This window comes from Labrus mixtus, chromosome 8, assembly GCF_963584025.1.
Source record: "Labrus mixtus chromosome 8, fLabMix1.1, whole genome shotgun sequence".
In the NCBI taxonomy this organism is placed as follows: Eukaryota; Metazoa; Chordata; class Actinopteri; order Labriformes; family Labridae; genus Labrus; species Labrus mixtus.
The window spans coordinates 6,131,235-6,158,688 of NC_083619.1; the positions used below are offsets into that span (position 1 = coordinate 6,131,235).

Below are 27,454 nucleotides of genomic sequence, written 5' to 3' on the forward strand. Positions count from 1 at the left end.
TCTCATTCTCTCCCTGCAGTTTTTGGTTAACTGAAGATCTGATTTTTTTTTTTTCATTTTCAGAGTCATCACTTTTTAAATCTATTGATTGTTGAAAAAAATGTATTGTCTCATTTTAAACCCCATGGTATTAAAAAAGTATTAAAAATGTTGATGACTTAAACTCAATGTGACAATCATGAACAAATGTAGGTTAAATACAAACAGCAGCAGCCATATGTCTCCGTCTGTCTCCTGCTCAACATCACTGTCACAGAAACACCTTCACATCGTCACACACTTCAATAATCACACACACTATATACACAGGGCCAATATCTGCAATTAAAATCTGCCTCATCAATAAATTAATGCACCACAAAACATCCAGTCACGATTGTCTCTGCCAGGTAAGCTGCTGAGCTAGAATAATTTTGAGAAACGGCTAATGAAAGTACATTTTTTAAATTTTAAAGAATTAATATATATCTCAATTGTTGTTCACATGTAAAGGCTGCTGTCCACAGTGTGACCTAGATCACTAAAGAGAAATAAAACACAGTATCTTCACTTAAAGTCGGAGCAACGACTTCCAAACACGGTAACCAAGTATCAAAGGAGCCAGCTGCTGCTCTACAGAGCTAGCTTAAACAGCCAAGGATTTAGCTCTCAAGCTAGCCTGTATTAGCCTAGATAGCATCACTCAGACTGAATCTGTCAGAGGGGTAAAACTCCAAGTAGGAGTTTTAAAGTGACAGCGGTGCTTTACATGCTAATTACAGTCAGCCATCAGAAGAATATTTACAGCAGCAGCTAGCTTAAAATGTTGAAATGTGCATGTTCAAACAGTTAGCCAGGAGGGATTTATCGCATTGTCACAAATCAGGGTGTGTGTTTAAATGTTTTAACTCTTAAATGTAACTAGAGCTGTCATACTCTGTATTATAACAGCTAAATGACATTAGCTGGTGTTAAATTATTTTCGTTGCTTGTCAGATCATGATTGAAAACAAGATAAACCTTAAAAAAAATACAAACTGTAGTTCCTAAACAACATCCATTCTCTTCAAAAATACTCTCTCAACAGATCTAAATGTAGCTTTTCTCTCCATCACTCTGGAGTGAAAGCCAGCTGAAGTGGTGCATAAAGCAGCGAGCAGAGAGATAAAAACAGATCTGAGCAGATCGATAGACAGACGGGTATAAATAGAGCCGCTCTCCCAGGACATGGCAGAGGGAGAACATTCCTGCCCCGGCCCTTCTCACCCACCAACACGTCACTCTGTAAAACGGTAAGGCAGCTGTTGGCTTCCATCAGCTCAAAGTGCATCTACGAACATATCCAGTACACCCGCCGCCCACCCACCCACACACACACACACACACACACACACACACACACACACACACACACACACACACACACACACACACACACACACACACACACACACACACACACACACACTCAAACACTCACACTGAGATATGCACAGGCTTGGCCTCTGTCCAAACGGGTTTGTGTGGATTTTTATGTAAGAGAAAAAGTTGAGAAGAAAAAAGCAAAATTGAACAAAAGGTCCTTCTTTACAAACTGCGCTCACATGAAGCAGAAGCGTTTTGTTTTTACCGGACACACTGTGCAGCAGACGGCAGCAGGAAGGCATTGATTGGTGTGAGTGATCTGCTGAACAGTTCAATTAAAGTGCACTGCAGTTCATAATGTTTTATGTAACCTCTCTGATTGCACATGTGTTCTTCATACTGTAAGTGGAGCTGAATGAATCCTGTGACCAACGACAGTGAAACTGAAGATCAATAATCACTTTTCCAAGACTAAATAATCAAAAACCCTGTCTCTTGTTTTCTCCTGGTGGATCGTTTAGGAAACAAATTTTCTTCCACTCAGCTGGACGACGCACAAGCTTTTTATTGCAGCATTTCAAAGCTTCCAAACGAGCTGAACAGTTGGATGAGCACACACACATTACAGGCATTTATGGGCACGTCTCACACTCACTCCCATTCACTCTCCTCTGCAGGCCTCCTGTTTTTTCCACCCATGATGGAGGGGCTCGGGGGGGGCCTTTTTTTCAAAACAGCGACTGCTTGCTTCAGCTGTCACTGCACTCTGAGTGGAGTCACAAATCATCGCCAGTCCAATCAGGTCCAACTCAGGCACCCAAGGGGGGGTCGGGTGGTTGATGGTGGAAGTTTCATCTTTCTCGCTCTCTGCTTTTTCCTTCTCTCTCCTCACTGTGTTTTCTCCCTTCACTCCTCCTTTTCCTTCTCCTCCTCCTCCTCCTCGTCCTCCTCGTCCTCCTCCGTTCTATTTTCAGTCCTCTGTCCTGCTGGTGTCTGCCGTTTGACTGGCGGCATTTTTTGAAAAGGCCCCTTTGGCTGACGGAGAGTTAGCGACTCCTTGTTTGGATGAGTCCACTGCAAGGCAAGAAGAGTTGGGGATTAGGGACAGTATTTCAATATAATGTAGAAGGACGATCGGGTATATGCAACCATGTCACAAACATTTCTGTACATTAAATCACAGAAATGAAAATAGAACCTGGATTCTAAGATAGGTGAGTCATATGTCACAGTCAGTTAAGCTGGGAGACACCTCAGTAAGAAGAGAGAAATCTATTTCTGACGTCTTCTGTTTGAAGACTCGGTCTACGGTTGCATAGGGCCAATAGAGAGCGGGGACGCTGACAGGTAAAGTGACAGTTACTAATGGAACAAGGCTGATTAATGGGTCAAAGAAAAGCACTGGGTTAAAAATCAAAGCAGTGTGGATTTTCAACCTCTATCAAAACTTAAGGAAATAACTCTGTAATTTGAAAGAGAAGGGCCAACTTTTCTAAATATTAAACCATATTAAATGACACAAACTCAGACAATGAATACAAGTTCATAAATTCTTTAGAAGTTTTAAAATCTTAAATTACACAATCCAGAAGCCATAGACCACTTACCAAAGAAATAAGTCAAAGAAGGCCTTTTAGACCATTAAGCATTAGTAGCTTGATTCCAATAAAAAATGTCTTCCTATACATAACGATCATCAACCATGCTGTCAACCTCATCAAACATGCAAAGATAGGGTCATGACTGGTGTAGTTACATTGACTACAGTGTGTGAGATTATGCAGAGAAAACAGAGAGCTCCTCACCATCTTTAGAGTGTCACAGAATCAGTGTTATTACATTTAAGGCCAGTTTCCACCAATCAGTCCGGTACAGACTGGTACGCATTTATAGGCGTTTCCACTGTCAAAAGTTAAGAATAGTACCAAAATAACCGATGTACCGTCCTTCATTTTTGCTACCCTTCTGTTGGGGTGCCAAGTGTACCGATCCGACCCTAAAGGGTGGAGCTAAACACACTGCAGTCCGTTGATTGGTTGAAAGAATCTTTTGTTTTGTCTACTGTGTTGCATTCTTCTTTTTCGTTTAATTTATAATGTCGCTGACACTGCTATTATCATCTGGCTTACATCCAGCCTACCAAGTAAGGGTACAGTTGGCTGTGGAAACACAAGCAAGATCCGTGTTTACTGTGCTAAACTGTACCAAACCATACTGAACCAAACCAGACTGCTTGGTGGGACATGGGCTTTAGGTTTCACTCCCAACTGAAAGTTTAACCATATCAGCATTATAATCTCCCGTTACTTTTCCCCTTGCATCATTCGTTATTCTCGCCCTTCTTATCAATGGCTTTATCCTTCCAATGCATATTGATTTTAGTCTGTCAGGACAGTTCCCTCCATGAGCTCTCTCTGGTTCAACGCTCCCACCAACTGGAACACCTTTTTCAAGACAAACTGTCTCACCCACACGACATCCAATGTTTTTTCCTTCTCACAGTTTTGGAAGAACCTGAATGACCTCTGGAGCTTGTGACTCAACACCAGTTTACTCCCACTGCTCTTTTTGTAATCTACTCCAAATTAGCAACATCTGTTCTATTTGGAAAGTCCTGCAAATCCATCCCATACACAGACAATAAAGATAACGGACAGAAGACTCTTCAATGTCACAAACATCATGCTGATCATTAACTGCCTAACTTGGGACTCTAGTCCAAGGTAAGTCAATCACCATCACTGATGGTATTGTGGGTCAGTAATGTCTGAGGCTACCAACCAAGACTCCCCCAAATCACTAATGCCAGGGGTTAGGTCTTATTTCATGTTTATTTGTGTAGGGACAAGTATGGCACAAATAAACCGTTGCCACACACTTCAGCATTTATAGCCTTAGCTAATTTGCACTTCCCGTCCCTAGATGGGCCTTTGGAAACAGAGTATAAATACAAAACATCCAAACGTGATAGATTTTGATGTGCTATTTTAATTATGCACATCATTCTGGGTAATTTTTCACTTGTATACCAACACAATAAGCAGTTCTTTATGAATAATCTTACCTGAGTTAAGATTTGGTCAGGTGAGGAAGTGGACAAAAATGATTGCTAGACCTACATTCAACAGCATCACCAAAGCCACCAAGATAGAGTTAGGGCCCTGTGAAAGAAGAAGAAACATTTGTTAGATTATTATTATGTCCATGTTTGTTTATGTGTACTTAGTTTTACTACATGGCTGTATGAATGACCCTCATTCGCACCAAGCACAAAACTGACTCATCAAGCTAGGATAAAGCTGCTCAACCAGCATCCAGAAAATACCAAATATTGTTAAAAAAAATAAGGCTAAAGTGTTTTTGGTTTGCAGAAAAAAAGCATCACAGTAGTACATCCTTCTCAGGATAAAGATGTAGTTGGTGAAAAAACCAACAGTCTGAGACTAGTCTAATTCTAAGAAAACACCCAGAAAACTCTCCAAAATTAGCACTAGCCGTCATTGCAGGTTAACATAAAAATGGTAAATGGAATTGAGCTTGTAAAGCTTCAGGCTACTCAAAGCACTTTTACACTGCATGTCACACAAGCACTTGTCACACCTACCCATTCACACCTTTTCACAAACTGATGGCAGATGTAAAGTGACCATAAGTATGAACTAATCCATTCATACACATTCACATGCCACAGATGAAGCAGCGGTAGCAACTTGGGGTTAAGTGTCTTGCCCAAGGACACATCGGACATGTAGCTGCAGGAGCTGTGGGATCGAACCCCCAACCTTCCGGTTGAGAGACGACCGACTCCACCAACTGAGCCACAGCCGCCCCACAAGCCTGTACTGGACATGGTCACACATTGCTCCGCCTTATATGCTAATTTCCTACTTAAACAGCCAACATACAACTTTATCTGCATTTTCTAGATCAAAACACTGACAAACCGCACTGCTCCTACGAGATGCTTTCGATTCACTGTGATGGTTTACATCAGTGTGGTAGATCAAGAGGAGCTACAGCCCCAGCTAGTGGCGGGTGGCTGCATTAACAGCATAACAGACTGATGCGGACTAACAAGGTTGATGACGTTTAATCTTTTAGTCCACTTAACACACACAACCTTTATTAAAGCACATCCAAAAATGTTCCAAACCATCAGAATACTGTGAAAGTTTAGTTTCTTATTATTGAAAAATGTAAACTGTTCAACACAGGATCCGGGTGAGGCCATCCAGTTCATCTGTGGTTCAACTGTAAGAGCCTAGCATCTTGCACCATTGGAGGCCTGGAGTTATGATGTCGTTAAGATTATCAGACATTGTACCTGGTGATTAATGAATCGTGCACCATCATAGACATGTGTGTTCATCAGACCTCCCTGCCCAGAGAGAACTAGGACACCAGGTGGTACCTCTGCCATGAATGTTGGTTTGATACCAACTGGCGCTTAGCCAACTGCACGTTGATACTTGGAGGTTTATGGACTGAGTTGAAGAAGAACTTCAAGAACATCAAGTCCAGTTGCGTTTTTAAATTATACCTTCACAGACAAGAACATTGATTCTCTCAAACCGGCAAGTTAAAAACAAAACTGTGACAAAAACAATCTAACTCACCGACTCTTCTTCTAATATTTCAGGAGCTATGTCCATGCTAGCTTTCTTGGTTTCTGCAAGGCTCTTTGGTTTGGTTGACTCCTGTCTTTTTGGCTTGGGGGGCTCTGGTGCTTTTGAGGACTCTTTGGGCGGAGCTGGTGAAGGGCTCCGGGCTGGCAGAGGTTTTAGTGCTGGTGCCAGAATCGGTTTGGCAGCTGGCGGCAGGCGCGCGAGGCTTGAAGGGTGGAAATCATCCTCCACACCGATTGGGTCTTCTGGTGGCAGAGCCTTGACATCAGCCTTGACATAGTAACCGTGGTACTGGGAGTGAATCTGCCCGTTGCTGGGGTAACTGCTGGTGGTTGTGGTGGGAACAGCGGGTTTGACTGGTGGTGGTGCCTCCAGTTGCCTCACTTCCTGTCTGAGAGAAAGTTTTGATGCTGCCTTTGTTATGCCTGACGAACAGAAGAGAGTAGAGGAGAAGCAGTTAACTTAGCTTGAGCTTTGGATCAGGAGATGGAGCAAGTTCTCCAATAATCTCAGAGTTGGTGGTTTGATCCTCCTCCTCTTGTTTGCATGTTTGGCAAGATACCAAACCTCCAACTGCTCTTGAGGGTGTGAACTAAGCTGTTTGACAAAATTATATCGGTGAAAGTATGGAGAGAGATCTTGTGAGATCTTTTCTCCACTCCTGGAAACACTGTTTGATTTAGACTACAGCTGACGCCTCGGCATGATTTGCAGGCCAAGGAGGAGGACTTGCCACTTTATGGTGACAGTTTTCTGATCTGTTGACACAATACTAAATCTGACATGACACAGACTTGTTCTGCCAAGTTAGAGTCAGTTTAATGTCTGGGTCAACAGATTTGGTATTATGGTTAATGTCTGAACATTTTCAGGAGAGCTTTGCGTAGGTGAAATGGACCCTTGAGGGCTTCTCAGGTCCAGAATATGGAGCTGGACCAGAGGTTTCACAAGACTTTGTAGCTGATGATATATTGTAAAAGTACAATAGAAACAATGACGTTGATAACAAATGGATAAATACAAGTCAAAACTAGTTATTGCCATAAATAACATTCACAAGGCATAAAGAGAGATGAAGGGTTGATAATTACATCCAGGAGAATCAGCTTGACTTTGAAAAAAACAAAACAACGGTATATCAATCCTGGGGATAGTTTAAAAAAAGATACAAATCAAAAGTGAAAAATTGCAAAAAAAAGTTTCTAAATGCAGTAAAAAATTGATAATGTGGCTGATTTATACTTCTGTAATGTGAGTAAACTGCTGAGGAGAAGAAGTAAACTTCTCTCTGTGTCTTTCATTTTCATCACCGGACGCCATGTGAATGATAACTTTCACTTATCTGTGAGAAATTTGACCTTCATGCAGGAAGTACCACATTTTTAATATTTACATGAAAACATTTGAATGTGAGTTTTGTCCTTTTTTCAATTGCACACTTATTTGAATTCCTAATGTTGCAAAGTTAGAAAGGTTCACCCACCACCTCATTTTGAGCCTGAAAAAAAAAGCTGAAATTGGTCCAAAAATGTTGCCTTACTATTTACTCTACAACTGTTCTTAACCACTTTACTCTATATAATGTCTAATAAAGAGGAATGTATCGGCTCTTCTATCAAAATGTGTTCACTCCTGGCTCCTGATAAACAAGATCACAACAGCCCAAACGCCTGAACCTTCGAGCCAGTAATCAACCTGCCAACAGGTGATGTCACAGTGGCTTCTTATAAAGAGACATGGGAGCCCCAGTTGTATAATACAACTCAAACTGGATATGATTAACAATAAACAAACACCGACTCAGAACGAGGGCTGGCTTCCATTAACAGCTTTCTTTGTGCTAGCAGCGCCCACAACCTCAGTTTCAGGGTGCTTCTCATCATCGCTTACTGTTGCTAGGTTACCAAAGTTACTTCTGCTTCCCTCTGTGATGACCGTTAGGTCTGTTTAAAATAGCTCTGTGTGCTTAACATTTGTCTTTCTTCAAGGGAACTCCACCAAGAAAAGATAAAAACAATGTAAATGAATCATGTCTTAGCTTTAGCAGAACGCTCTGCGGCTAAAGAGGGGTTTTCAAGTGTTCCCTCTGGTGACTAATGGACCTCGATAAGGACTGTCCTCTGATTCACAGATGTTCAGGGACCAAAAAGTCTTTCTGGTTAAGTCTGTATGCACACAATGTCAAATATGTCAATGTAAATTTAAAAACCAGCGCACACCCTGGGAGCTTAGGGTCTTTCCCAAGGACACTTCGACATGTGGCTGCAGAACTCTGGGATCGAACCCATGACCTTTTAGTTGAGGAAATGTTCAGCTGTAACACTGAGACACATCCACCCTAACATGTGTATTTATTTATTGATATGTATACGTATATATATATATACTTTAAAATGTTCAAATGTAATAAAAACAGAATGTGATGTCTTTCAAAGCCCTGCACCACATATTGAATTGAACTAGCACAAAGAGGGACCCAGTAGCCAAGCGATTATGTTGCTTGTCAAATGTATGGAGGCTAAAGTCCTGGTCCTAATTGCCACAGATTCACATTTGACCTCAGCCCTTTGCTGGATGTCATCCCACACGCTCTCCTCCCAACATTTCCTGTCTCTTGTCCTGACGAAGTCTCAGTTGAGTCAAAACATAAATACACAGGGCTGTTTAATAAAGGATTTTTATACTGCATCAGCCTCGGACTTTCAGTTTAGACCGCCTCTCTTCACACTAAACTGTGTTTGTAATCTAGACAGTAATTTATGCATGAGCTATTTGACTTCTGTCCCCTGTTCTTAAAGAGCACCTGACTCCTCTACCTTTTTTGACCCAGTGCAGCACTCGCTTGCTCCTGTCTGTCTTCAGCTGTTCTGTCTAATTAAGACATAATTGTCCTCCCCCCCCCCGCAAAAAATAACTTTGACAGAAATACAACATGTAAAATGTTGAAACTGAGAAATGTCTTTTTTTTTTAAAAAACAACAACAACTGAATTCCCATTTTAAATGTGATTCCAGAAACTAATAAAAAAAAAAGGTGGGAGATTGTCAACAAAAGACTAGAAAAGTTATAGTTCTTATTCTTAAAAAAAAACACACAACTGATTGACCATCTCACAATTAATCAGGTTCACTCTGTCAACAGGTTTGTAACATGATTGGGTATAAAAAGAGCGTCCCAGAGAGGCAGAGTCTGTCTGAGGTAAAGATGGGGAGGGGATTCAAACTCAAAGACTGTGTTGGAAAAAAAGTGCAACACTTTCTGCAAGAAACAAAATACTGAGTGTGGTTTGAATGTATTGTAAATAATCACATTTTGTTTTTATTTACATTTCAACCAATGTCCTACACTTTCCAGAAGTGAGGCTGTACTTACCAAGCAGCTCCTGCTGTTTACTCATTTTTCTGCTTTCATCTATATAGCAAAAGTTTTACCTAATGGAGGAATAAATACAGGAACAGAGAGCAAACTGACATTTCACCCAGAACTGTACAGTAACAATCTTACTGCTTTATAGTCAAACAGGGTTAGGCCTGCAGGTACAAACTCTTTCACATGAACTATCCGGGTCATCATGTTAAAGCTAAAGGATGTCTCATCCTGTCCGTCACATCTTACCTGTCGTCAGAGACTCGGCTGTCGGGGCTTTGTTCTCTTTGGCAGCAGGAGCGACGCTGGCCGTAGTTTTACTGCTGAAGAAAGACTTCTGAACAGGTGCGGGCGATGGAGTGGGGCTGGGAGCTGCACTCGGAGTGGGGGACTGGTCAGGCGTTGTGCCTTTCCTGTAGAAATGAGGGCTCCCTGATGGAGACTTCTTCTTCTCCTCCACAACCTCCTTCACCTCCACAGGCTCGTTGTACTTCTGTCGGATGTAGTCAGGGCCTGAAAACACAGAAAAGTGGATGTTTGATTTAAAGGACCAACAAGCCAACAGTACAACAGAACTCTGGTTCATTCAAACTTTGGATCTGAATGTCATTGTCGTGTCCATCATATAAATTATGTCATTACAAAGGACTCATCACAATAGCTGCCCTTTTGTTCATATTCATGATTGCCTCAAAGATGGCTGCCTCAGTGTGTTCGCAGACGGTGTGTTGTTTTGTTTTTGTTTGTTCAATCTGCTGCCCCACCACTTTGTCAGAGGAAGTTAAAACCCGAAGCGTTCAGTTCAAACTAAAAGTAGAGATGTCTTCTTTCTACAGCACACTGTATATGAGGTTCATGCAGAAGTGCCTTAAACCTGCATTCTTTCTTATGGTCAGCAGGGGGCGACTTCACTGGTTATAAAAAGCAGTCAGAATGTTTTTCTACTTCTCAGTTGATTTATTCCCCAGTAAAAAAAATGTCAGTTCATGGTCTCAATCTCTAGTTTGAAGTCTTCTTACAGCATGATGTTTATTTGTTATTGTTTACTATTTATTTAACTAAGGTTTGATGTGTGACCATTCTCTGTGCGGTACCTCCTTGATGACCGCGTTGTTAGTCTTTATTCATATTTTCAAATATTGTGCATCCGTCAAAAGGTTAGCATATATTAGTTGTTTTGTCTTCTGTAATATATCAGAGGCTATTAAATGCTAATGCTAATATGGTTAGCTTTAGCATTTAACAAATGTTAATGTTATTTTTTCTGTGTTTTAATGTCTGTTTTTTATAAAAAACCCACATTATATGTCAATAATTCAGTAAGACGTGTGTGTGTTTTTGTTGTGTTTTGTTGTTGTTGTTGTTGTTGTTGTTGTTGTTGTTGTTGTTACCTGGCTGGTGGAAGGAGGGGGACAGCTCTCTGGCTACAACTCGAGCGATATCTGAGTCCTGAATAGCCGAATGCGCAGCCTGGTCTGCAGCCTCGCCTTTGGCCCGGGCGTGTGACGTCCTACAAACACACACACACACATACACATACACACACACACATTAGAGTTGTTTTCACACATGCACAAAACTCCTGCTGTTGTCGAGGTGAGCTCCATGTGTGAACACAAACTGACACTTTGTCCTCCAGCCCAATAATAAAATATGCGTGTGAAGTCGGGGTGAGCTAATGTGAAAACCGAGGGTGATGATCATCGTGCACATGATAAAGCTGCATCATTCGTCTTTTCTGCGCGCCAGTACATTCATTTCTATTATTGTTTGAATTGTTAATAATTACACTTCACTGTCATTATATTGTCAGAGTCTCGCCCCATCCGACAGGGAAAACTTCACGCTGTTAGGGACACGTGTCAATAACAAACTCGGGTAGATTTCAGGGGCAGAATGTACCGATGGTTTCTCTAATTATTCAGCAGTGCATGTGTGAAAAAGACTCTGAATACATACCATTTATGAACCTTTAGATTAAATCCTGACCCCACAGAGTACAGATTTATTTTCAATCCGACTGCTGACCCCAGAGTTCATGATCCAACAGAGCTCTGTGTTTAACTGACTGTCATCCAATCAGATCCTCCACACAGGCCTCAGCTGAATCATCAAGTCAATATGTCAGTATGTCTACAGAGACAGACATGTAAGCATTACATGAAGGCATGTCACTTCAAAATGAACTAATGAACAGCAGATTATTAGATCTTAAAATAAGTACTAATGTCATAAAAATGTTCTGTACTGTAAGTGTTTCAAACAATCTGTTATTAGAATGATCAACAGTAACAAAACGTACAGAAGCTTTATAAAAACTACAGATCATATTTTTAAAGCAGAAGCTGCTGTGAGAGAAACAGAGAGAGGACCGTCTTGATAGAACAAATATGTTGGAAACGATTCAGTAACAAGTTGCCCTCAATATCTGGTGATTAAAAACAATGAATAAACAACGCCTTACACTTCTATTTTTATTGCAGTGGTATCAAACAAGTATCAATGTAGTTTTATTTTTACTAGAGTCATGTTGAAGTTCATATATTAACTCAGGTTCGGGAGCAGGACCACACCTTTAATCACGTGACAAGCCGACTTATACTGAGCCATCCCACTCCACCCTGTTTGTCTCAGTTCTTCAACCCACCCTCCCTTTCCTTCCTCTCATCCATTCACCCTCCTTCCTAATCTCTTCATCTCATTTGTCTAACTTTAGGCACAGTCTGGGCTGTGATTTCATACAGAGTTACGCTTGAGAGGGAACCCCCCATCCCGAGTCTCCCTCTGCCCTGCAGTCAGTCCATCCTCCCAGAGCAGCCAGCTGACAGCATCCTCTTCTCATCATAATCATTATCTCAACATATATTCATCTGTCTCATCATTCATATGATGTATCATTAACTATCTAAAACACATATGGTTGTGGCGTGGTTCTTGCTACAGGTAAAGTTCAATTCAACACGACATCAGATAAAAACAACAACACATCAAACAGAAACAGATCTGCACTGACCTGTTCCATACGGAGCTCTAATGAAAGTGATCATTTGAGCTGCAACAACCCGTCATTAAAAACACACAATTTAATATGTGCAACAACACGTCTGATAACATGTGAAACCTGTTAGGAGCAGTTTACAGATTATCCCTGTTGGGTTTCCCACGTGTGCTGTCAGCTGCTTCACCAAATAGTTGATCAACTATCCATAAATATGCAACTATGTTTGCTAATCAGTTCAAAGTTTTGAAGCATTTCTTAAAAAAAAACTGGTCGGCTGCCTCACCGTTGGACGTTTTTTGGGGGATTTTTGGACAAAATAACCATGTGAAGAGTGAAAAGCTGTGAAATACATTTTCACAAACAACAGTCAATTTTAAAACAAGTTTAATCCCCCCCCCCCCCCACACACACACACACACACACACACACACACACACACACACACACACAATGTAGAGTCTGTAAAACACCACAGACTGTATAGAACATGGACGTATAGTCTCAGTGACGTCATCAGGAGTTATGAAGCCTGCTGATGTTGAGTCTGCATATTGGAAATGCTACCTCTAACTTTAGATCAATCTAGAAACAGAGCTGAGAAGGGGTTTGAACCTCCTGCCGAACAGCTACAGTACAACGAGCCCGCCCTCAGCCTTAATAATAGAATCAAAAGGGAAGAGTCATACAAAAATTAACCTTTTGATAGATGTTATAGAAAAAAATAAATTAGCTAAAGAGACCAACATTGTTCTTTGGCTGTACACTTCTTTATTTTTTGCTGTCAACATGGACATTCTAATTTGAGACCTAATGGGGGTGCATTGGTTTTGCAGCCAGCCACAAAAGGACACTCGCTTGGCTTCATTGTTGAACAGCAGGGGTTGCTACTTGCTCTACTGACATTCCCCGTCTTTAATTATCCACCTTATTTCATCCATTACTGACTTCATCCTGCCACGATTATCAACCATGGAGGCTCCACTCTGTCTCTTTCTCTCCTTTGGGAACAGCACGGGAGATAAATATGAGTATTGATTGAGTTGAGTAACGATTCCAGCGGCCACATCTTTGCTGTGTTAAAAATGACTTCAACCTCCGTGTGAATCTGACGGTTCTAAATGTAAGATAGTTCCTGAAGCATTCTCACAAACTCAGGTTTCACAGTTTGTGGTGTTTACACAGTTCACACATTAACACAAGGATGTTCCGCTTGACTGTTCCCATGGCAACAGACAACACGACGACGCAACGTTATAAACAACAGCAACACTCTTCAGTGAAATCAATCAACAACACAACCAACAAACGACAAACATAAAAGCAGCAGTGTAAAGGTCACCGTGTCATCAGAGTACACACACACACACACACACACACACACACTCACACATACACACACACACACACACACACTCACACATACACACTCACACATACACACACACGTCAGCTGTGTGTGTATGTGTGTGTGAGACTGTATTCCTGTCAGCTGTTGATAAGCGTCCTCCTCCCCAGACTAATTTAGACAGGCACTACTTCTGACGCACACACACACACACACACACACACACACACACACACACACACACACACACACACACACACACGCCTACACTTGTGAATGCACTCACTTTCTACCAAACTTATGCAAATACACACTCGACAATCTACTCCTCAACAAAAACTCCTCTCTCTCTCTCTCTCTCTCGCTCTCTCTACCTCACCCATGCTGCAGGTATTTAAAGTACCTGTACAGAATTCTCCCCTGGCCTGTTGAGTTCATGCACAGTTGTTCAGTGAGACACACTTAAAGTTATGAATAACAACATATTGATATTATTTAAAAACAGTCATTTAAAGACATCTGAACACCACCTGTGTGTTTCAGGTGAGTTTGTCTCCAGCTCTGTCTCTTCATACATTAAAGGGTGTAAACTTGGCTTTCCTCCTCTGCACACTCATGTTACTAATGACTTTAACTGGTTGTGTTTTTATGTTAATATCCACAAATACATGTCTAAGCATGAAGGAAGTTCTGTGGTGTGCTGCTCATCAGTTCTTCAAATGGTGATGGTAAGTTAAGCGAGGATTTTTAGTTCAACTAAACGGAATAAATATAAAGAAAACATGAGTAGAGGCTCAGTAGAATGAACAAGATGGTCGTACATTTATTGAGCCATCACCATCATACCTCAACAGTAAGCACAGCGCTTCTCTTTCCCCCCTTCAAAATAAAAGTCCCCTGCCTGTTGATAAGGTACTTCCAGACATCACTATTCCTGCTCACAGCTGACGGGGTGCAACAGACTGTTCTGTTTGTAATATGCCTTTTTAAATAATGTGTCCCTTGAGAGGTACAGAAGCACTTGTGTATATGTTTTATTGGCTGTTCCTCCTCTACCTTGATAAACTGCCGCACACAGCGCTGAAGGAGCCTCATTTGTCAACAGAGCTGTCAATCATTATCTTATACCCCCTTTCATTGCATCAAATAAATAATAAAAATCTATCAAAGCAGTCTGACAACAACTAACTTTAATGACAGAAACCAGGTTTGAGAAGTTAGTTTGACCCATGTCTCATCTGTTAACATGGAGGAGGCGGAGCTTATGACCTGTTCTGCAGCCAGTCAGCAGGGGGAGCTCTAAGTCTTTTGGCTTTACTGCTCTACAATACCTGTGCGGCCCATTCTTTATGCAAACTCTGGTTTATTATAAAAGTCACACACATGTACGCCCAGCAGTGTTGTTACCTGGAGATGGCGATCTCCACTTTGGTTCTGGCGATGGCCGCGGCTCTCACGGCTCCCTCGATGGCTCGATCCACCTTCTGTTTGGTCTTGTTGTTTTTCAGCGGGATCAGCTGCTTCCTGATGCCCCGGGCCAGCACGTTGTTCTTGTACTTCCCCTCCTCCTTCGTGCCATCAGGAAAGATTGTGCATCCGTAGCCGTGGCGCTTATTGTTCAACCACTCGCCTTCGTACTTCATGCCGTTGGTGCGCTCTGAGACACCGAAGCCACAGCGCTTGTCGTTCTTCCATTCGCCCATGTAGGACTCGGTGGTGGTGGCGTCCACATTGTCCTCCAGGGGGAGGTAGTCATCGCCCGTGTCTCCGTCTCCAAAGCTGATGGTGGAGTTGGCGTCACTGGAGCTGATGCGGCTCATGTTTGTGTCGCTGTGCGCCGAGCTGCGTTTGCTGGAAATGGAGGAGCGGGAGTCTGATTTACGGAGTCGCTGGAGGCTACCGAAAAGAGAGCCACGGCGGAAAAGACCCTTCTTCTTCTCTGAGCCGTCTCCGTCAGAGTGGAAGTTGAGTACGAAGCCTCCACGTGTCCCGGCAGGACTGTCGGACAGGCTGTCACGCAGCACCGTGCCGTTACTCTGCTCACTGCGCAGGGACGCCAGGGACGTCCGCAGAGGGGAGCGGATGACCGAGGCCATACCATACGGCACACTCTGACGGACACCGTAGCCATGACGCATCCCACCGGTCCACTGACCCTGGTACGTACCTACAGCAACAACACAAGGGAAACAAGTCACAGCGTTAAGATACCAACTTTAAACTTCGATACAATACACATAAAACTCAAATTATATTGTTTACCTCTTGTGTTACCATGGCAACAAAAAGTACCAGACACCCAATATTGGATAATATCTTGTTTTTTTAATTACCTGCACACTGTTAAATTGTAAAAATTCATTGGCAACGTTTCATATATGTTGACTTATGACTGACATGTATCACATAAGATCTTTAAAGTGTCTGATACTGTTGACCATTAAAATAACGCTGGATTTAGGATTTTAATTATGTGGTATTAGAATGTATAGAGGTATGGAACATTTCTGCTAATGCAGAGGTGGAGCCAGACTCATTGACTGGGGAGGGCATGACTGTAAATGTAAATGGGCGAAGCCTGAGGGATGTCACCCATCTGTAACTTCAGGGCGCTTTGGAAGCCCATCGATGGCGGACGCCACACAGGAAATGCGGTCTCAGCCTACTCTCAGTCAACCTAATGACAGACTGAGGCGGGTCTTAGGCTTCTTGACAAACCGTTACATCGTGCCCGCCTGTCAATGAGGTCAGCTACTCGCCTTATCGTGAATAACCTATCCTTCATAAAATCCAAACGGATGAGTTACCACAACAAAATCACCCCCTGATCCCCTGAGACATTAGCCAATCAGACCAATTTTCTACTTGAACCAGGCTGTAAACATGTTCATTTCAGCTGTAAAAAGAGATTTTGTGAATGGGGTGTGTCTGTGATTTCTTCTGCAGCCAGTCTCAAGCGGACCCTCGACAAACTGCCAGATTTCACACTTCTGCATCGGCTTCATTTTCCAGCACCGGAGGTTGCTGCTTGGCTCCAACACACAAATCGCATTTATTCACCCTTCCTGTCGTATCATATCTACTTCAACCACTAACGTTTAATGTTCACACCATATTAAATTACTGTTAATTACATATTTTAAACTTTAAAAAGTAACACAACAAAGTGGGAACATTGAAATCTGCTGCATTGAAATACAAAGAAAGATACTATCAGCCTGCTGCAACACAGCCTGAACAGTTGATTATAACACAAGAACAATTCCAAATCCGAATTTGGGATTTTGGGATGGCCAATCAGATTACAATGGTGGCCCTGGCCAACCCCTGGTTCCACCACTGCTCTAATCATGACATCAATGGCTCCTTTAGAACCCCTTTGAGCCAAACAACACTTTAAGTAAAAAGACTTCTTCAGTTGTTTCGGGGCCAAAACATCTTTAAAGACGTCTTTTGGAGAGTCACTGTTCCAAGAGTTTAAATGTTTTTATGTCATTAAATGTCAGAATGTTTTCTCCATTAACACATTGGTTATTGTGACATGTTTTTTAAAAATCTCTTGGCTCAAAATGATATGGAATTCAATAACATTTTCCCTCATCTGAAAAATGCACCGACTCTTTGTAGCACCCTCGGAGAGGTGGGTCACTGTAGGTAAAACAGTTTTATATAAAGAGCCTCTGGATGGGTTCTGAGTCAACTCTAACATTAAAGGGTTCTCGGAAGCCCGATTCAATTTACTTGAGTTTTTCAACTTTTATGCATTTACAAACACAACAGACTTTACTGTTTATCAATCAACTAAAGTTTCTTCTACTGAGTGTAAAAAGCATTTAGGACAAGTGTTGATAACATGATATGTCAATCATTTCTCATCACTGATTAACGCTCACAATGCCACATCACAATGAGCCATGTGCACTCCTGAAAGCACCACTCAGCATGATTGTCTCAGTACAACACCGGGTCACACAGTCACACAGCGCAGGAGGTTTTCACTTCCATTTTATGATCCAAACAAAAAAATAAATACACGAAAAACAAATTGATATTTGTTTTTAGCATTAGATTAATAAAGGAATCAACAAATTGTTCTATTACTTTGATTTTGAATTCTCAACGGAATATTAAAAGGACCAATAATACACATATTATTGGTGAAAACCATCTCAGTGGGTTCTTCTAAGTACTTCAAGAGTAAGTTGGGGCAGCAGCAGCTCAGTCTGTGGACTTGGATTGGGAACCGGACGGTCACCGATTCAAGTTGCGGACCACGTCTGGAAATTGGTAGCTGGAGAGGTGCCAGTTCACTTCCTGAGCACTGTTGAGTCGCCCTTGAGCAAGGCACCTAACACCCACCAGCTCAGGAGTGCTCTCTGTGGGCAGCCCCCTCACTCATCTCTCCATTAGTGCATGTCTATATGATCCTGTTTGAACATGTGTGTGTATTTCAGCCTGTGTGTGTGTAGCATGTTCAACAACAGAGTGTAAAATAGAATTTCCCCTCATGGGATTAATAAAGTATATCTTCTTCTTGATACTGGATGGAGGTGTTATTGAGATGAGAGGGGGCTGCCAGCTGAGCTGCTGCTACCTTTGCCTCAACTTGCTTCCACATTAAGAATCAGCAGTTTTATATCAAACTATCCACTGATGTATCCTCCTCTTTAAATGAATTGAAAGTCGTTAGCTGCATGTTTCAGTCTCCGACAATCTTTAAAGAAATATATTGAATCTGTGACGTGGAACTTCTTCATGACATGGAAAAGATTCAATGTTTTTCCTGTTTCAAGTGGTACCAACCAACGACACATGAACAGAGCTCATTAATTGGTGCATTTTCACATGTGAGATATTCAGACCACAAAGATACGTTCTCCAAACTGTTGTTTGGTGCTCCTACTTCCAGAAGAAATCCATCCTTACCAAACAATGCTCTGCAGAAGGTAATTTGTGTACTTTGATGTGCACGCTTGTGCTGTGTTTAATTCTGCTGATGTATGATAGGCTGTAAGATCTATTTTAAAAAAATGAAGGGGTTATGAGGGCTGGGAATCTTTGGGTGTCTCAATTTCTTGATGCTCCATTTGGCATTCTACTGAGTTAAAGAGCTTGATCGATTTTTGGAAGTTATGAATCAATTTAAAATCTCAGAAGATAAGAATCTCCACATTTTTAAACTTCCAGACAATTATAATACAGGTTTCTATACCACTGCAAAAAAGTCATAGGCACCAATAATGGGTCATTTCTTGCACAAATATGGCAACATATTGGTACACAAACATTGCCAATATATTCATACAATGAGGACACTGTGCAAGAGCTTGGTTTTCTTTTTTTTAAGGTTCATTTCTTCATAATGTTGTACAGTTCATTATTCCCCCTAGCCCTTCATTAGCTTCTTCTTCATTGAATTTTAACGAGATCAATCTTCTTTGAAGCTTCCCTACGGACTGAACCAGTGACCAGTCGTCCCCCTAGCGTCTAGCCTGACACCTGTGACCTGCAGTCTGCAGGTATTCTGACACCTCGGACATATTTGGACACATTAGTGAATGTGACGGCAGCAGCAGTGATAAAACAGTTAGCTTTGTGGCCTGGTTAGGAGCCCTGAAGCCTTCAGCTGGAGAATGTGAGAATGTGCTATTTTAAAAGATGGAGGTAACTTGAGACACTGGGAAGTCTGCAGGACGGCCAAACATAACTCCAGCAGAGATCTTAGTATGGTGTAAGCCCCCTTCCCACTCTCTTCCGACACCCCCCACCTCCACCTAAATCTGAACACACTCAGAGAGCTAGATTCTGGATTCAAAACCAGCAAGGAGAAAAGTTATGGACTGAAGATGGACTGCGAGACATGTTAGTCTTCATGTTTGGTGAAACTTCTGATTATTTTAACAATCCATTTTATTTAGTCAGTGTTAAATCTGAATACACCAATCTGTGCCATTTGACTAATCAGAAGTACAAAACACAAAGACTCCTCACTTTGAGATAAAATGACGAAACGCAAAAAACCTTAAAATCTGAAAATGAAGGCCTTGTTTCCATTAACACTGTTTTGTGCACTGGCAGTGCCCATTTTCTGAATAAAACTAACGCCATTCAGTGTTTTTAAAAACATGCTGCATTCACAGCGCTCTCAGTTACAACCATTCAACGTCACTACTTCCTTACCGACTTCTGAAATCAGCATGGTCAACAACAAAGAAGAAACTAATCTGACTCATCTTTTGGAGGGAACAGTTGCCAGGTCATGAGCTGCTACTGAAGCCAGGAAAAAAATAATTTACATTGTTATGTGTTCTTGGTGACATTTCCTTGCATTAAGTAAAATATTCAGCACATGGAGCTATTTAAAATACACCTAATGGTCACTAGGGAAGTAAGAGTCAACTTTTGTAACCTAGCAACAGTTAGCATCAATAAGAAGAGCTCTGAAGCCGAGGTCGTGGGAGCTGCCAGCACAGAGAAAGCCGTAAATAGACTCAGACCCTTAAGAAGCTCGCAGCAGAAAACGTTTGACTTCAAAACTGATGATCATCTTATTTGGTGGTAACTTTTCTTTCAATTTTCTTTCACAGCTAAACAGTAATGAACGCATGCATTGGGTAGAGCTTTGGCAGAAACACTCTTCAAACACAGCAGACAGAAATCAGGACATTACAGAAAAATCAGCTTGTGACCTCTTGCTGGGGTCTGGATGCCAAAGTTAGCGAACTCTAACACACCTACATCCATCAACTGAAAGAGATCTTTCTTGTCTCATCTCTTCATGGTTAGTAGCTCTAAGTAAAGACAGATTCTTTAACTAGAGCTCTTAAAGGTGAAGGCAATAGATCGCCAACAGACTTTTTGGTACCTGTGAAAAAAACACAGTCCTTGTTGTCCTCAACAGAAAAATAACAAAACGTTTTAAAAAAACTAAATCCATGTCATTTTGACTTAATATGAGGAAGAAACACTTTGTCTGCATGTCTGTATGCTCTATAGAAAAGCAACTAAGTACAACAGCATCAAGACAAATCCCACCTGGTGAGACAGCATGGTGAAACATGTAAAGCCTCTGTAGCAATAGCAAGCTGCACAGCTGACCTGGATAGTCAAATTGAAGGTTTAAGACCATAACCTACTGATTGGGAGTGATTGCTTTTGTGACACGGTTAATACATTTGAGCCGAGTTAATAAATAATCAGAGCCTTTGAGCAGCTGAATGCTGTTTGGTAAAAAAGGATGTGACGCCTCAGTCTTCACCCTGGGCCTTCTGTACCTGAGCCCTGATGTACGATAACTAGAGTTCATACTCAGACCTAAGGGGGTGCTGAGGGTCTGCTGGAATCTTGTTGGCTTAACTTAGTTTGTACTGGTCAGACAGGTAAGTAATACTGGGCATTTCCGAAGCTGGGTAAAGTTGTAAAGTTGGTATTGTGCCCTGAGAACTGACTGGCAGGCAGTAGGCTGTGGACGAGTGAGGGTGGTCGAGAGGGGTTTTTATTTGGTGTAGTGTCAAAATATTTCAAAACTGTTTGTTCAAAACAAAGATTTACATGGTGATTTTAAAGCATTAGTAAAGTTTGACATGGGGATTTTAAAGCATTGGCCAAGATTGACATGGTGGTCTTAAAGCATTGATAAAGATTGACATTGTGATTTTAAAGCATTGGTTAAGATTGACGTGGTGAGATGGATTAATTACTGCCACATTAAGGTGCAGAGCAGAGTTAATTATAGGAGAGAGGCCTGAGGCTGAACTGGTTTCAAGTAACCAACAGAGTAAAAGTAGCTCCACTAAACCTTCACATACACCAGCATGCATTTTAACTTCAAATTTCAACGTCATATTCTCATATCCCCATATCAACACATAATGTTGATCTGTTTGGATAATTATGTATTGTTGTATTATACTTTTTAATCTCTCCAACATTTTCTCAAGGTAGACTCCTTCCACACTTCTGACTGAGCTCTGCAGGGCTACAGAAGGGGGGGGGGGGGGGTTGGAGGTGTTTGGGGGGACAAATATGGGACAGCATGGTGAGAGGGGGAGCAGAGTCTTCTTCCAAGTTACAAGTTGTTCCTCTGACTGAGATTAAAAAGGACCCTCCTGCACACTGTTCTGACCTGCAGCAGGCCTGAAAGCGCTCAGCCTCAGTGTGAATACAAACTCCTGACAGACAAGGGACCGAAGACTGAACAACTGAGTGGGTTTATACATAATCATACATATACATATACATATCATACATATACATATCATACATATACAGAAATGTCAAATGTTGTTAAAATACCATTGATGGCTCCTACAGTGGTAATACAGTGTCATGTTACGCCGATGATACTCAGCTGTACCGGTCTATTAAGGCTGATGACACTGACAAACATGTTTTTCACATCTGTCTGACTGCCAATAAGAACTGGAGTAATGACATGTTTAGATAAACCCTGATACAACAGAAATCCTCATAACTGCATCAGCTAGCATAGCATCAGCTAGCATAGCATGGGCCAGCAGAGCTTTCATGTTCGTAAGTCCGTTCGATCTTTTTGTTGAGCTGTGGCGTTAAACCTCAGAACTGTCATATTTTATCAGGTTATGTTTTCTGATCAACACTTTAAGCCATTTGTTTAGAAAAACATTCAAGCTTTTGTATCTAACTGGTTTACTGCAGATCCCTCTTTATCTGCCTCAGAAAGTCTGCATAGATCTTCTAAACACTGACCTCGGTCCAGCAGGTCAGATTAAATAACATTAATTAATTTTTTTATTAAACCGTTATTTAGCCAGGATGGTCCCAATGAGATTAAGAACGTCTTTTTTTAAAAGAGAACCATCTAAGTCAAATCTGGTAGTCAGGAGTTCAAGAAGTCGAGCTAAAAACATTGACATCGTATAGAATCTGCTACTATGTCTTTCATTTTAGATTTACATTTAAGGGCAACAGCTGCTTGAGTTTTAAGTCGTTTTGCAACCGATTCCAGGCTGAGGGTGCAGAATACCCATAAGCCCGTTTCCCAATTTCTGTTCCAGCGTTTGGACCAGAGAGCATAAAGGGGTCCTAAGAACACAAAGAATACTGTCAGGTACTTTTATGCATGATAAAAACACAAAGATAGTGAGGAAGCAGACCAAGAATTTCCTTATAACAATAATAAAACATTATCACTCTCTTATTGCCCTGCATGACCAGTCACCTGTGTATACCTCTGCTCATCTCCCGCACCACCTGAACATCTCTCAGGTCCTCTGACCCATCGACATGTCATCACACGAGTCTGACTGAAAATAAAGGTGATTGTGTTTACATGTACACTTTTTTTTGTGTCCATAAATGCTTTAAAATGCAAGCTTAAAAATCTCTGAATCAAAATGACCTTTGGTTGTAACAGTTTTGAAGTGTTGTGTTTTATTGTTTTTCTGTTGTTTTTTGTTCCTTTCATGATCAAAATTGTTGAAGTAACATAATGTGAAGCACTTGAAATGGCATGTATGCATTATTAACATAATTATACTATACACTAACTACTAAAACTGCTGCTGTTCACTGTGCCTAGTTTTATTTCTTCTGTGACTGGAATAACTCCCACCTGACAACTTTTATACCTCAACTAACCAGCTAACAACTGTAAAAGTACAAAAGTAGTTTATAGTACTACTTTAATCCTTATATACGTGTTTTTTATTTTTATTTTAATGATCGAATGATATCATCAAAAGCAGCAGAGCATTGAAAGAAACTGCAGCTCTACAGACATTTTTTAACCAAAAGCTGCACTGTGCGAGAGAGAGAGAGAGAGAGAGAGAGACACAGAGAGAGAGAGAGCGAGAAAGAGAGACAGAGACAGAGAGAGAGAGACAGAGAGAGCACTGTAAATTGTACAAAAATATTGGCATCTTGCTTGTATACAGAGGTTTCCATGCAATGTCTTATCATTTAAAATCAGAAATGACCCACTTTGGAGTGCCTCAGGCTTCTTTTTTTCAAACAGTATCAATGTTGTTTGATTTTTACAAGAATATTTTTAAGGTTTAAAATTCTGGTATCATAACAACCCTATGCTCTGTTGGATTAGGTCAGTTAGCCGTTTTCGCAGTAATTAACAAAAAAGATAGAGTCAGTGGGATTAAACAAATGTAATGTTGCTCAGTTATCACCTATGGGCCTCCATATACTGTATGTGTGGTGGTGACAGTGTCTGTAGAGACCCTGTCCTCTGACTGGTTTTTCATAGTTTGTTTTGTGTTGTTTGACTCTGGACCATTCTGGACGGGGAGCTGGTGTGTCTCCGCTCTCCGCCAGCCAATGACAGCGCTCAGGTGAGTTTAGCAGTGGATACAATTCCGCAATTGGACGCGATTCAAACTAGCAAATATGACAGACGTGTATTAAAAAAATAAAATAGCGAAGGGGAAACATCAAGGGGACAGGCCATAGGTAAGAGCAGTAAACATACACACTACGTCCTGCAGTGAGTGCTTGATGTGTGTTGATGAGCCCAGGAGGAGGGGCTGAGTTTAAACCTTTTGTTTACAAGCTGCAACGAACAGTGTTACTGACTCCACCTTCAAGGAAGATTTGTGACAAATGAAAGTTTCAAAAAAATAAGTCTTTACAACAATGCGTGATAATAGAGTTTTTCTCAGACTTTTAGATTAACAGACAAAAAACATACTTTATATGCAACATTTGTTAAAAATGCAGAATATGGCATCATACCTCAGATATTGTTTTCCTCTCTGTGCCACTGACATCTTCCCATGTGTTCCCATCAGGATCGTTATTTTAGCTAAATGTATTTTTTTTTATATCAATGACTCTCCCCTCTTTCCTACTAATGTTTATTGTAGAATCTCTGTTACATTAATACTTAGTGTTTGACACTTTAGACAAAAATAATTATTTGTTTCAGCCACATTTGAGTCATTTTTACCTTCGATAGTTTTAGTCTACAACAACTTGGTATAAATATAATAGTCATAACATTTTTTCAGTACAATTAGTCAAAACGTTTCTTTAAAGTTATTCAATTAGCCAAATTGTAAAATAAATATAATCCTAAAACACTCACAGGGAACATATAACTGCACTGTCAATACCTGAAGTACTTTATTACTTCAAACTAGGGCTGCAAAATGAATCCCAATTGTATCACTAAATAAGAAAAAATATTTGTTGTAAATAAATGATGCTGTCTCACTCAGCATGTGAACATTTGACTTGTTGAATGGAGGCCTGTGTGTACTACAGCCATGATCTAACACAGTTATGATGCAGACACGTGAAGCTCAGCGAGCTATCAGACACCAAAACAAGTCAGTTACTGTCATGAGCTTCACTTTTTAACTTAGTCCTAGTTCAAACAGATGAAAACACTGACAGTTTGGTGAGGGTACTTTCAGTTCTACCCTTCATATTTAGAAGAGAGGAGCTACAGATGTTCCTACAGATGACTTCTATTTTACTGCTATACAGACCTTAAACACTCGATGCTTAGTCAGGCTATTGTTAGCATGTTAACGCTCGTTATCGCGTCCGATCAAGCTCTCTCTGTCGCTCTGCTCCACACACACACACACACCTGCCCCTCCTGCTTTCTGCCTGGCAGCACACACACACACACACACACCACTCCTCTTTCCTGCTTAAATTTTGACGGACAGGTTTGACGCCCAGTGAAGGAAAATACCTCGTCTCATTAACAAAAACTAAACAAATATTATAACAAAGTTCTATCTTTAGCAGAGATCTAATCATAACAAGAGAACCTGCTCAAGAAGACGACATACTTTATAATCTCTGACGGGAAAATAGAAAAAAGAGTCTGCTGTGATTATCAACATACATGTTCAGATAGACCTGCGTGGGCCTCCAAAGTTCAATGTTAGATCACATTCACATTTTTAAAAGGTTAATAAATGTAACTCAAATTAAAGCACAAATTGTCATTGAACATTTTTTGTCTTTTAGTTAAGTTAGGTTAACAGGAAATCTGCTTTGATTTTTATTTCTCCTGATTTTCACTTTAAAGTTTGTGTCACTTTTTATTTCATCAGGTGAATTTGTTCAATTCTCTTTATATATTATATTATTATCTTATGTCACTTATACAAGCTATTTCTTCATAATTTACTTTTAATTTTATTATTGTTGGCATGTTTTTAATTTTGATATCTGCATTAAATAAATAAAAGATGTCTCTTTTAATTGCATGCTGATTTTATTTTACTAACATCACTTCTTACAGAATGATCTCAGTCCTGTCTGCTTTACATTCATTTCACAATCTCACTCTTTATTTCTCACTGACACATGAAAAGGCTTCATTGCTTTTATTAGATGATTTTTAAATCTTAACTTTTTTCATAAAATAATTTTTATTTCAAAACATCACTTTAATATCTTAAGGTTAAATTTAGTTTCCAACCTATTTTTTTTATAATTTCACGTTCAATTACGCGCCAGTTTGTTTTGAATAGTGTCTCTTTTATTCCATTATGTAACTCTGATTTCATAACATGTTATTTCATAATGTCTCCTCTCATCTCTTTATATCATAACATCACGTCAGTGAAAGACGGAAGGCCGTTTTATTTATTTTTGTTTTTATTTTAATTTTCGTGACGGTGATGATGTCACAGTCCCTCGTCCCTCAGCCAATCACATATAAGATGACATCTCAGTAATAAATTGTAGATAACTAGAGGCCTCACATGATGATTGACATCTCTGTGTGAGGAGAAGGTGTTAATGTTTGCGCGCGGTTAATCCACTGTGACCTCAGGTAACAGGTGTCTCCAGGAGAACACCTGTCACAGTGTTTAGACAGCAAGGTGAGCCAATCACAGTTCACATGTTACCAGGTCACCTTTTGTTCAACATCACACAGTAGGCCTATATGACTACTATTATTATGACTGTGTGTGTGTGTGTGTGTGTGTGTGTATGTGTGCGCGCGTGTGTGTGTAACTACGGAAGCCCCAATATGACATACATCCATACACTTATTTAACTCTGTAAAGTATTTTTTTCCAGAATTTTTTGGTCAGCATACGGCTTCCGTATAGGAGACATAAGAGAAAATATTCCAACTTTTAACAATTTAAACAAACACACACACACACACACACACACTCACACACACACACTCACACACAGAGCCCCGCCCCCTCACCTCCGTCCCCGTACGTCTCCACGCCGTATCCGTCCTGCAGTCCATTGCTCCAGGTGCCCTCGTACCTGGCCGGTGTGTTCAGGCTATGTCGGACTCCGTACCGGCCCTTGAAGCCGTGAGTCCACTCCCCCCGGTAAATCCATCTCCCTTTAGTCTCCACACCTAGTCCGTGCCTTTTCCCCTGCGCCCAGTAGCCCTGGAACAGGTTCCCGCTGGGCCAGGTGTAGACCCCCACCACCTCGAAGCCGTTGCACCAGGATCCGGAGTACTCCCCCTGGCCCTTGGGTCCGGTACACACTCCGTGTCCGTGGGCTTTACCGTCCTCCCAGCCCCCGCAGTACGTCCCCCCATCGTCAAAGTCGAACCGGCCGCCCGTCATTCAGACACGGAGGGTAGGAGCACCGCAGGGGGGGGGGACTGTAAGGTCCAGTCTGTGTGAGTGGGGGGGTGAACGGGAACAGCCGGGCGCAACCGGGATCATGAGAGAGCTGGGCCGGGAGGGGAGAGGAGAGAGGCGGCCGCCGGCTACACAGTCCTCCGCTGACTGATGAACACAGTCCGGCTGCTCTCTCTCCTCCTCCTCCTCCTCCTCAGTG

The 27,454-nt window shown here is 41.3% G+C and overlaps 2 protein-coding genes across 2 annotated transcripts in view; one reads left to right on the forward strand and one right to left on the reverse strand.

The window, feature by feature from the left end:
• Positions 1–27,454, forward strand: part of LOC132978695 (epidermal retinol dehydrogenase 2-like) — a 489,977-nt gene that overhangs the window by 245,782 nt on the left and 216,741 nt on the right. The gene's annotated exons all lie outside the window — the stretch shown is intronic.
• On the reverse strand, positions 66–27,446 carry LOC132978692 (junctophilin-1-like). Its single transcript, XM_061043954.1, has 7 exons — positions 26,859–27,446; positions 15,089–15,848; positions 10,727–10,845; positions 9,585–9,848; positions 5,961–6,394; positions 4,409–4,505; positions 66–2,418 (listed from the first exon to the last, which is right to left on the reverse strand). Exons 1-6 carry the CDS (start codon positions 27,235–27,237, stop codon positions 4,425–4,427), a joined length of 2,037 nt encoding a protein of 678 aa, XP_060899937.1. The 5' UTR covers positions 27,238–27,446; the 3' UTR covers positions 66–2,418; positions 4,409–4,424.

Excerpts from the sequence above, each read along its gene's own strand:
- LOC132978692 (XM_061043954.1), bottom strand. The coding sequence starts at position 27,237 with ATGACGGGCGGCCGGTTCGACTTTGACGATGGGGGGACGTACTGCGGG. Across the intron at positions 9,849-10,726 it reads CCCCTCCTTCCACCAGCCAG|GCCCTGACTACATCCGACAG; the intron begins GTAACAACAACA and ends CTGTGTTTTCAG. Across the intron at positions 4,506-5,960 it reads AAATATTAGAAGAAGAGTCG|GGCCCTAACTCTATCTTGGT; the intron begins GTGAGTTAGATT and ends CTTCTTTCACAG.